The sequence below is a fragment of the Budorcas taxicolor genome, chromosome 3, assembly GCF_023091745.1.
Source record: "Budorcas taxicolor isolate Tak-1 chromosome 3, Takin1.1, whole genome shotgun sequence".
Lineage (NCBI taxonomy): Eukaryota > Metazoa > Chordata > Mammalia > Artiodactyla > Bovidae > Budorcas > Budorcas taxicolor.
The window spans coordinates 1,376,870-1,388,701 of record NC_068912.1 but is presented as its reverse complement, the minus strand read 5'-3'; the positions used below and the strand labels follow the sequence as shown (position 1 = coordinate 1,388,701).

Here is an 11,832-nt window from a genome sequence, read left to right as displayed (position 1 = left end):
CACGCACACACCTCCCCTTGCTGCAGACCGAGTGGAAGTACCCAGGCTCTCCATGGCCTCCAAGCTTCTCCAGCACCAGTTCTGATGTGAAATGTCTTTACCTGGCTAAATCCAATCTCCTCTCCCAGGAAGCCTCCTAGAACCTTCTAAAGACATGCTAGCATATGCGCCTCTATTTTTCCTCTCCAGCAAACTCTGTGCAGTGTTCCTCATTGCTCTGAATTTAACTGACTGTCTGTTCTCTCAACAGAACTGGGGCTTCCCTGGTGGCTCAGATGATACAGAAGACTTGGGTTCGATCCCTGAGTAGGGAAGATCCCCGAGAGAAGGCAAAGGCAACCCATTCCAGTATGGCTGCCTGGAGAATTCCATGGGCGGAGGAGCCTGGTGGGCTACAATCCATGAGGTTGCGGAGTCGGACATGGTTGAGCAACTAACACAACAACATGCTGGGTGCACACATCTGAATTAACTCATAACAACCCTATAAGGTGCATACTAACATCACGCTCAACTTATAAACAAGGGAACTGAGACACAAAGAGGTTTAATAAATTGCCCATGGACACAAAGCTAGCAACTGGCAGTATGGAGAACCAATCCAGTGAGGCCCCAGGTCCACATTTGTGGAAAAAAAAATATTGCCTGCCATTCCAGTTGTACAAGGATCAAGCCGTTAGACATTGTAGTCGCCTCTGGGGAATTCAGGGTGGAGGAAAACAGGAAGCATTCTGTGCTTTGGATATCAGCCCCTAGATAGTTAAGAAACTTATCTATGGAAAATTTTCAGAGACCCCAGATTCTTGCATCTTCCCATACATAAAAAACAATAAATTCAATAAATATTAGGTTCCTCTTTCTAAGAGTGCCTGCAAGAATTAATTCAAAATGATCAAATGAAAATATTAATTCACTAATTCACGCTTTCTGAGCACTAATTCTGTGTCCAGGCACCGAGAATGGTGCTGAAGACAGGGAGTGAGGACAGGGCCTCTGCCCTGTAAGAAGCCATAGACGTGGGGAGAAGAGTTCACAAGCTCATGGGAAGGAAGGAAGGAAGGAAGGAAGGAAGGAGAAAGAAAGAAAGAAAAGGTAGATCTTCACTTATTCATTACTGTCTTCCTGGAAGCTTCATGAAATTATCTGCCTTCTCCTAAAAAGAATTCTAGCCAGAATCTACTTTCTCAAGTGATGTTCCTGAGAACCACATGCTGGAAACTTCTTATAGATACTGAAGAGAGCTACCATGGAAGCTGACATGGTTCTAAGTGTTCAGGATGAGGCTGTGGGTTGGAACACAAAAGCTTGGCTCTTGACCAGAAAACGGTTCCCTGGGCCTCCTCCAGAGCAAAGAGCTCATGTTGCCATCTGCTGGCTGCAGAGAAGATGGACCTGCGCCCAGCCTGTTTATAGGAGCTGGGAATGGCAGACTGGGAGGGGTGGGAACCTGTCACAACCTGTTTAGTTTGGAGGTGAGGAAACTAACGAAAAGGTCACATGGTCAGTCTTTGGTGTAGTCTGGGGCCAGAAGGCAAGTTCGAGATGCCTGTAGAGCCTGATGCCTGCTCCTCTGGATTGAGATACATGAAATGTAAAACCCCTCATTTGCACTTTGGTCTTTTCCTGGTTCTTCTCGATTTCTTTCATCAGTCCTTGGGGAAGTCGCTACACTTCCAGTAACAGACTACCCTCCCCTTGTCCACCTCCTCCAGTCTTGCTTTGGCTTAGTGGCAAGCCAATAAAATAAAGTAAAAGACGTTTTTGAAGTTTTGGAGGATGAAAGATGGTGGGTGAACCCAGCATCCAGCTTTTCACTGGAGGACTTCATCTGGGAGGTGCTGGTAAATTTAATGGGAAGGAAGAGGCATGTGCTGGGGATTGGGAGGACAACACTTCACTTCTAGTCCAGCGCGACATCTGCAGAGCAGACCCCCAGCTGCGGGGCTTACCTCTCCAATAAGCTCCAGGCCAAACATCTCTCTGCTGTAGGCCAGCATTGCTCATGCTTGTCTCTGTGTGCACCTGCTCTAGCACACTCACCTGTCTTCACCCACATTCGCCCTCTGCCCTCCTCTGGAAGGGCCAGGGTAATCAACATGACTTTGTGTCAGAGGCAGTTCAGCTAAGTCTTACAAGTCATCTGGATTGTGTGTGTGTTACTCTCTCCACAACAAACTGGAAAATTCTTCAAGAGATGGGAATACCAGACCATCACATCTGCCTCCTGAGAAATCTATACGCAGGTCAAGAAACAACAGTTAGAACTTGACATGGAACAATGGACTGGTGCCAAATTGGGAAAGGAGTACCTCAAGGCTGTATATTGTCACCCTGCTTATTTAACTTACATGCAGATTACATCATGTGAAATGCCTGGCTGGATGAATCACTAGCTGGAATCAAGGGTGCCAGGAGAAATATAAATAACCTCAGATATGCAGATGATACCACCCTTATGGCAGAAAGCAAAGAGGAACTAAAGAGCCTCTTGATGGTGAAAGAGGAAAGTGAAAAAGCTGGCTTAAAATTCAGCATGCAAAAAACGAAGATCATGGAATCCAGTCCCATCACTTCATGGCAAATAGACGGGGAAACAAGGGAAATGATGAGAGACTTGGATTCCAAAATCATGGCAGATAGTGATTGTAGCCATGAAATTGCTTGCTCCTTGGAAGAAAAGCTATGACAGACCTAAAAAGTGAAAGTGAAGTGCAAGTCTCTCAGTCATGTCCGACTCTTCGCGATCCCATGGACTACACAATCCATAGAATTCTCTAGGCCAGAATGCTGGAGTGGGTAGGCTATCCCTTCTCCAGTGATGACAGACCTAAGACAGCATATTAAAAAACAGAGACATTACTTTGCTGACAAAAGTCCATGTAGTCAAAGCTACAATTTTTCCAGTAGTCATGTATGGATGTAAGAATTGGATCACAATGAAGGCTGAGCGCCAAAGGATTGATGCTTTTGAACTGTGGTGTTGGAGAAGACTTTTGAGAGTCCCTTGGACTGCAAGGAGATCAAACAAGTCAATCCTAAAGGAAATCTGTCCTGAATATTCATTGGAAGGACTGATGCTGAAGTTGAAGCTCCGATACTTTGGCCACCCGATGTGAAGAACTGACTCATTAGAAAAGACCCTGATGCTGGGAAAGACTGAAGGCAGGAGGAGAAGGGGATGACAGAGGACGAGATGGTTGGATGAAATCACCAACTCAATGGACGTGAGTTTGAGCAAACTCGAACTTGGGAGATGGTGAAGGACAAGGAAGCCTGGTGTGCTTCCATGGGGTCTGTGGGGTCACAAAGAGTCAGACACGACTGAGTGACTGAACAAAAACAACTCTCTCCACCATGCCGTTGACTGTGTACACACCTGTAGTATAACTACAGTGAAATACAGACTTCTCTGGTGACTCAGACAGTAAAGAATCTGTCAGCAGTACAGGAGACCTGGGCTCAGTCCCTGGGTTGGGAAGATCCTCTGGAGAAGGGAATGGCAACCTATTCTGATATTCTTGCTTGGAGAATCCCATGGACAGATAAGCCTGGTGGGCTACGGTCCATGTGGTTGCAAAGAGTCAGACATGACTGAGGGACTAACACGGGCTGAGTTTGACTTGTGTGTCTGTTTCCTCTACTGGATGTGTGAGCTCACCAAGCTCAAGAATTGTGTCTTTTACATCTTTGTATTTTAATCTCTGGTATTTAATCCATGCCCAATGCACAGTGATTAGTCCAAAAAAAAAAAAAAGTTAGCTGGATGAGTATATAAGTGAATGATTAAGATGAATGATACATAAAATAATGGAGGTGATAAGAGAGCACACGGGACAAGTATGCAAAAGTCAACTACAAACTGGCCCGTGCCAAGAACACTCGCCAGCAAGGGAACAACAAAACCATGAGCATTCGCCATCTGCCTGCGCTGCTGTATCTGCTGACCTTCAACACCCGCTGAAGGGAACTCAGGGTGGAGAGTGAGGCACTCTGTGCGCGAGAGAAACTGGTGGAACAGGGCTTTAGAGAGGTATTTTGGGGAACTGATTTCAGGATCCCAATCCTTGTATCTCCTCTTATCTAGAAAAGCACTAAATCCTTCATGGTGACATCAGCTCCTCGTGACTAGCAGAAAATCCCGTTTAAAGTAAGCACTTTATTGCACTGAACTCCCCTTCACCAAAATCTTATATATTGACTTTCCTTCACTGCTGCTTTGGAACAGTTCCTCAGAGCTACTTGAGGTGCTGTCTTTCAGGCTGCAGTTCTCATTTTGCCCCAAATAAAACTTAACTTTAAACTCTCATGTTCTGCATCTTTTTAGTTGACACAACTTTCAAGATGATAGCTTTGAAGGGGACAATATTTACATGAGCTTAATATTTGATGCATTTATTTAAAATCAGCCATGTATGATACTAATTTTTTTTTCACTCATAGAGCATGTTATGATTTTCAATGCCTTTTCGTCTTTACTGTCTTACTTGATACTCATACTCATGTGCTGAAATAGAGAAGTTAGGTGATGAGCCCCAGCAGTAAAGTATGCTTAAAGCAGAGCTTATGTTGGAACCTAATGCTCTGACCTCCCAGGCTGTTGTCCTTTACACCAGGCCAGGGCCCAGCCTCTGTGGCTAAACTTCTAGTACCAACTGGCATTATCCAACCTCCTTAAGTGGTTATAATTCAGTTATATCACCAGGAGGGAAAACACGGCTTTGCCTTTTGCTAAAGGACAATGAAACGTTAGCCTGTTAAAAGAAGGCTCAGATGGCACACTACCTTTGGAAATCCCTATGAGAATTTGAGGTGGCCATTAAAGTCAGACATGGAAAACCTCCTTCCAGGACCGAAAGGTGAAGCGAGTCAACAAATCTGCTCGGGCACCTACTTGTGGAGGCCACCTGGGTTTGTGAAGTGAACCACAGGAGGGGACTGCCGCAGCACAGAGAGAGGCAGGGTCTCCACGGGTTCCTGGCGCACCATCGGAGCGCAGAGTGCCTGTGCCAATTGCTCTGTCTGCCAAAGAGAGACAGTGACCACAGATGGCTTCTCCAACATCTGGGAAGTGAAGTGAAATGCTATGACTTTGCTAAATACAGAAATATGTAAACTCTAAGCACGTAAAGACACCCACCTCAAAATTGCTAATATTTTGATTTTGAAACATTTGTTTCCACAGATACTTGATGCATGCAGTCAGAGGGGCTTTGGAGGCTGCAGTCAGGCACAGCAAAGACATGTCTTTTCAAACTTTGACTTTACAGCCATGAAGAGAAGTCGCTATCTTTTAATCCTGGGCAACATACAAAAGACATAACACTGGACATTTAAAAATAACCATTTTCAGTTTAATAGATTATATATAAGCCTATCTGCCACAAAATGTATCATTTTGATACTAAATTTTTCGATCTGATACAATTCTGCATGGGCTGAAAATAAACAAGATAAGCTAAAACAGTATTAAAGGCAAAGGGAATTTGTGCAAAGCTGGAAGAAAAGAAAGCATGACACTGCCAACCCTCTCTGACCCTCCAGACAGAGGAGAAACCAGAGGTCTGGTTCTGTGTCTGAACAGAAGGAAGTATGCAGGAACCTGGATGGTGCTGCCTATACAGAAAGGTTAATAATGGATAATCGCAAGAGAATGAGTCATTAAAATCTTTGTTCTCTTTCATGAAAGGTTAGAAAGGATTGTCCAGAATATTAACTTTCATCAGGAATTTGTTTTTCTGAACATCCTGCATGTTTACCTTGCCTGATACAACTTTCTCCCACGATGGGAGATTCAAGAGTGTTTGAAGCCATTGGTCTTCTGTTAACTCAGAGTTTGAGTACCACCATTCCTGAGAGGAGAAAAAGAGAACACAGAATTCATTACTGCTCCTCAGCTTGTATGGTCAAGAGTGGTCTAACAGAAATGGTCAAATGTACCTGAGTTTTTAAAATGGACAGTGACTTTTACTCCCCAAACTAGGATAACTCTAACACATAGAGGAGAAAATTCATTTACTTATTCAACAAATACTGAGTATAAGGCACTGTGTTGGAGACCAAATGATTTTTGTGTTCTAACTGTTCACATTCTCGAGGAGAGGCAAGACATGCACATGAATAAAGGTGGTGGTGTTTAGTTTCTCAGTTGTGTCTGACTCTTTGCGACCCCACGGACTGCTGCCTGCCAGGTTCCTCCGTACATGGGATTTTCTAGGCAAGAATACCAGGGTTGCCGTTTCCTCTTATAAGAGATCTTTCTGAACCAGGGATCAAACCCATGTCTCCTGCATTTCCTGGATTGGCAGGCAGATTCTTTACCAATGAGCCAACTGGGAAGCCCCATGAAAAGGTAGAGATCTTGCTAAAGGGGATTTGAAGGATGGGAGGATCTCATGAGAACTCAAAGGGGAAGAGGAGGTGCAAATGCCAAACCTATGGATATGTCATCGCTCTCAGTAAGAGTCCCGAAAGGCCTCTGCCGGCCTTCCACACCCAGTGAAATCCAAAGCAGGGAACGGGCTTCCTGGGCTCCTTAATATCCCCTGTGAGTGTCTCCCCAGCTTGCTAGCTGATGCTTCGTACTTTGCTCATGTTCAGCCAGCATTTCTCCAGCACATTCCCTTGAGTTTCACAGAGCTGTAGGGCTGTGTTCAGGAAGAGGTCACAATTCTGCCCCTCTCCCATTAGTATACAGACATAGGCCATCAGATGGTAAAGCCTTGGGTAGAAGACAGGCCCAGTGGTGTTTTGAGCCACCAGATACTCCAAGTTCTAAAGGAAAAAGCAACATAACAGAATCAGAAAGGGATCCTTGGCTGAAAGGATTTTTCCATCTCAGATCATTTGGGATCATTTCAAGGGTATAAGCAATCAAGTAAAAAAACACATTACAGAAACATACATAGAAAGTAGTGGAGATTAGATGATAAGAGTCAAGTAGAGTGGCCCCAGTGGCCGACCCCAACCAAGCATGTGATATGGGTCTGCTCATTAACCCTTTTTGGCAACCATTCTTAAAAAATGAAACTGAGTCCCTCTGAAACTCAGTTCCCCTGCTGAGTTTATGATTAACTTCTTTACCCAAAACCTTATTCTCTTTCTTGTCTTGCCCCATTCCCCTCAAGACTTTGACTTGAGGAGTATCGAAGAAAGCAGGGGACTGGAACTGAGTGAACTCCGCAGGGCCCTCCCGTGTACAAAAGCCCTTCCACGTCCCGTGTTTCTTGTTTGTAGAAAAAGGCTTCAGTCTCCTAGCTCTTCCCTGAGTTCCAAAGGGCAAATTCAAGCAGTTACTAATTAGGGAAGTAAGGGAATGTAGGAAAAAACCAGTCAAGAAACTATAGTTCAGTGATAAAAAGAGAGTCTGAGCTCGTCCCCAAGGAAAATACATGACAATCTGATTCATATATTTGAGTTCTTCTGCAGGAACTAAGACCCTCACCCAGCTACAGGATGCTGACTCCATGCTGACTATAAGACATAGACCCCAGACTGGTTAGAACCGGGAGATTGATGATTAAGATTTGTGAAACACCACCTTGTTACCTCACCACCAGCCAATCAGAATAAAGTCATGGACACGCAGCCTTTGCTCCAAATGTTGCCTTTAAAAACCTTTCCTTGAAAGTCAATGGGGAGTTTGGGTTTTTTTAATATGAGCCACCCATTCTCATTGCTGGGCCTGACAATAAATGCTGTACTTTCCTTCACCACTACCTGGTGTCAGTAAATTGACTTTGCTATGTGGCCAGCGAGCAGACCCAAGTTCAGTTCAGTAACATTAGCAACACTTTCTTTTGTTTACCAAAGCAATATAATTTTTAAAATTTAAAGAATTATACCTCAACTGAAAAAAAATGTAAACACTGAAAAGGGGAAAAACAAACAGCACAGAATTAAAAAAAAAAAAGAGGAAAAAAAAAGAATCATTCATAACCCTAACACCTAAAAAAAATTATTTTGACATTTGGATGTACACTTTGACATTTGATACCATTTTTATTTCTTTGCTATGGACAGGGAATGTTGCCCACCATCCCAGATCTACAAGAATCAAGCCATTAGTCACTGTAGCCACCCACCAATGGTGTGCCCGAGAAAAACAGGAAGTGTCCTGTGCTTTGGATATTGGTCATAGATAGTTAAGATGCATATTTAAGAAATAATTTCAGTGAATCCAAATCCTTGGATCTTCTATACATAGAATGCAAAATGTTAAAATGTTAATGTTAAAATCATTAACTTGTGATGTCATTCTTTGTGATTAGCAGTAATCTTTTGATGTTTTTCCCAGGAAAAAACCCCTTCCTTACTTCCTCAGAGCAGTTACTCAAAAGCTATCAGGGAGGCTGTTCTCCAAGCTACAGCTATAATCCTCAGTAAGAACCCTGAGTTGGCTTAAAACTCAACATTCAGAAAACGAAGATCATGGCATCTGGTCCCATCACTTCATGGGAATTCGATGGGGAAACAGTGGAAACAGAGTCAGACTTTATTTTTTCGGGCTCCAAAATCACTGCAGATGGTGACTGCAGCCAGGAAATTAAAAGACACTTACTCCTTGGAAGGAAAGTTATGACCAACCTAGATAGCATATTCAAAAGCAGAGTTATTACTTTGTCAACAAAGGTCCATCTAGTCAAGGCTATGGTTTTTCCAGTGGTCATGTATGGATGTGAGAGTTGGACTGTAAAGAAAGCTGAGCACTGAAGAATTGATGCTTTTGAACTGTGGTGTTGGAGAAGACTCTTGAGAGTCCCTTGGACTGCAAGGAGATCCAACCAGTCCATTCTAAAGGAGACCAGTCCTGGGTGTTCATTGGAAGGACTGATGCTAAGGCTGAAACTCCAATACTTTGGCCACCTCATGAGAAAAGTTGACTCATTGGAAAAGCCCCTGATGCTGGGAGGGATTGGGGGCAGGGGGCAGGAAGAGAAGAGGACGACAGAGGATGAGATGGCTGGATGGCATCACCGACTTGATACACATGAGTTTGGGTGAACTCCGGGAGTTGGTGATGGACAGGGAGGCCAGGTGTGCTGCGATTCATGGGGTTGCAAAGAGTCGGACACGACTGAGCGACTGAACTGAAGAACCCTGAACAAAATCTAACTTGCAATGTCACTTGGCACTATCACACACACACACACACACACACACACACACACACACACTCATACTCACCACAACTGGTATCATACTAAACAGCAATTCAAAATATTTTTTTCTCGTTTAGCACAACATTATGAACTTTTTCCAGTGACATGATTCTTTAACATCAGATCTCACAAATCCAAATGCTGACAGAGTCATGAAAGAAACATAAATAAGAGGTAAGATAAGATAAGACAAGAAGCAAGGAGATTATGTCATATGGGAGAGAGTATGACCTAAATGCCACCCTTCATCAGTTCCAGCCAATAGCTGCCCTTTAGAATTGGGGCTTAGAGTCACCAGATACTGCAATTGTTAAAAGAAGAGTCAGAAATTCAGATTTTTTAATGTGAAAATGTCTTAATATTTAAATATATGATTTCTGACTAATATATGTATATATATATATTTTTTTAAGTTGTGTCCAGTGCTTTTGTGAACCCGTGGACTGTAGCCTGCCGGGCTCCTCTTTCTGTTGGACTTCCCTGGCAAGAATGATGGAGTGGGTTGCCATTTCCTCCTGCAGAGATAACCAGCATTTTGAAAGGCATATCACTTTTTTCCCCCTAGTTTTTTAATACTATAAATCTGAGATCAACATCTTTATATATATAATTTTTGTTTACCATCTGATTATCTCCTTAGGGTCATTCCTAGGAGGAGAATTAAATGATGTGCATATTTTAAAGATATTTATGCATTTTGCCAGAATGCTGTCTAGAAAGTTTATGAGAGTCCTTCAGAGTATTAATGTCTTCTCTGTTGTCTGCTAATTTGACCATCAGCAAGACAATGTCTTATTATTTTATTTCATTTACTTCAATATCATTGAAAGCAAAGGAACCAGAGATCAAATTGCCAACATCCGTTGGATCATAGAAAAAGCAAGGGAATTCCAGAAAAGCTTCTACTTCTGCTTCATTGACTAAAGCCTTTGATCATGTGGATCACAACAAACTGGAAAATTCTTCAAGAGATGGGAATACCAGACCACCTTACCTGCCTCCTGAGAAACCTGTATGCAGGTCAAGAAGCAATGGGTAGAACTGGACATGGAACAATGAACTGGTTCAAAATTTGGAAAGGAGTACATCAAGGCTGTATATTGTCACTCTGCTTATTTAATCTATATGCAGAGTACATCATGTGAAATGCCAGGTTGGATGAATCACAAGCTGGAATCAAGATTGCTGTGAGAAATATCAATAACCTCAGATATGCAGATGACACCACCCTAATGGCAGAAAATAAAGAGGAACTAAAGAGCCTCTTGAGGAAGGTGAAAGAGGAGAGTGAAAAAGCTGGCTTAAAACTCAACATTCAAAGAACTAAGATCATGGCATCCAGTCCCATCACTTCATGGTAAATAGATGGGGAAAAAATGAAAACAGTATAGACTTTATTTTCTTGGGCTCCAAAATTACTGGGGACAGAGATTATAGGCTTGAAGTTAAAAGACACTTGCTCCTTGGAAGAAAAGCATTGACAAACCTAGACAACATATTAAAAAGCAGAGACATCACTTAGCAGTCAAAGGTCTGTCTAGTCAAAGCTAGGGTTTTCCCAGTAGTCATGTACAGATGTGACAGTTGGACCGTAAAGAAGGCTGAGTACTGAAGAATTGCTACTTTCAAACTGTGGTGTTGGAGAAGACTCTTGAGAGTCCCTTGGACTAGAAGGAGATCCAACCAATCAATCCTAAAGGAAATCACCCCTGAATGTTCATTGGAAGGATCGATGCTGAAGCTGAAGCTTTACTTTGGCCATCTAATGGGAAGAGCTGACCCACTGGAAAACACCCTGATGCTGGGAAAGACTAAAAGCAGGAGGGGAAGGGGATGACAGAGAATGAGACAGTTGGATGGCATCAGCGACTCAGTGGATGTGAGTTTGAGCAAAGTGCAGGAGATAGTGAAGGACAGGGAGGCCTGGAGTGCTGCAGTCCACGGGGTCACAGAGTCAGACACGGTGAATAACAGCAACAACAAACTTCAATATCATAGAAATGGATTGAACCATAGATTTTTCCTGACTAAACTGTTACATGTTTTCATCTATCAATTCTTTATTCCAGAAATTAAACATCTACTGTATGTAATCAACCCTATAGGACATTCCCAGAACAAACCATTCACACCACATCCTCTGCCTTCCGCTTGTTTGTACAAAAGCTATATAGTCTATCTCCCAGGCCTCCAGTGAGTCAGAGAAGACTGGCTCCAGAATCAATGGCTGAAGGGATAGGACTGTGTAGTGACAAGAAGAGCAGTTAGGCCAGGAGAATTGACAACAATTTAAACAGTACATCAGCCATATGGCAGCCGAGACTCTAGTTCCTCCCTGCAGTAACTAGATAACAGTACCTGTTATACTTGTCCTGAGTTGTTTTATAGATGCTGAAACTCCCACCAGATGGAAGAAGTTAACTACTTAATGACCCCAAGATGTAGCCCCAGACCTACCAGAACCTGAGGATTGATCATGGTAACCGCTGGGACACTGCTCTGCTTCCTCACTGTCAGCCAATCAGAGAACTGTGCATGAGCTAATCACATACCCTGTGCCTTCTCTCCTTCTTGCCTTTAAAAATGCTTCCTTGAAACCTATTGGGGAGTTCAGGTTTTTTGCGTATTAGCTGCCCTGGACTCCTCATCTGGGCTTCCCTGGTGGCTCAGAGGT

General features: G+C 43.2%; 1 protein-coding gene across 1 annotated transcript in view; it reads right to left on the bottom strand.

The window, feature by feature from the left end:
- Window positions 1–5,687: 5,687 nt before the first annotated feature.
- ADCY10 (adenylate cyclase 10) overlaps window positions 5,688–11,832 on the bottom strand; it is a 95,492-nt gene continuing 89,347 nt past the window's right edge. Inside the window, exons 31-32 of the mRNA XM_052637766.1 lie at window positions 6,583–6,771; window positions 5,688–5,849 (exon numbers count right to left, since the gene is read on the bottom strand). Of these exons, the coding sequence (XP_052493726.1) occupies window positions 5,688–5,849; window positions 6,583–6,771 (351 nt within the window). The remainder of the gene's footprint in view (window positions 5,850–6,582; window positions 6,772–11,832) is intronic.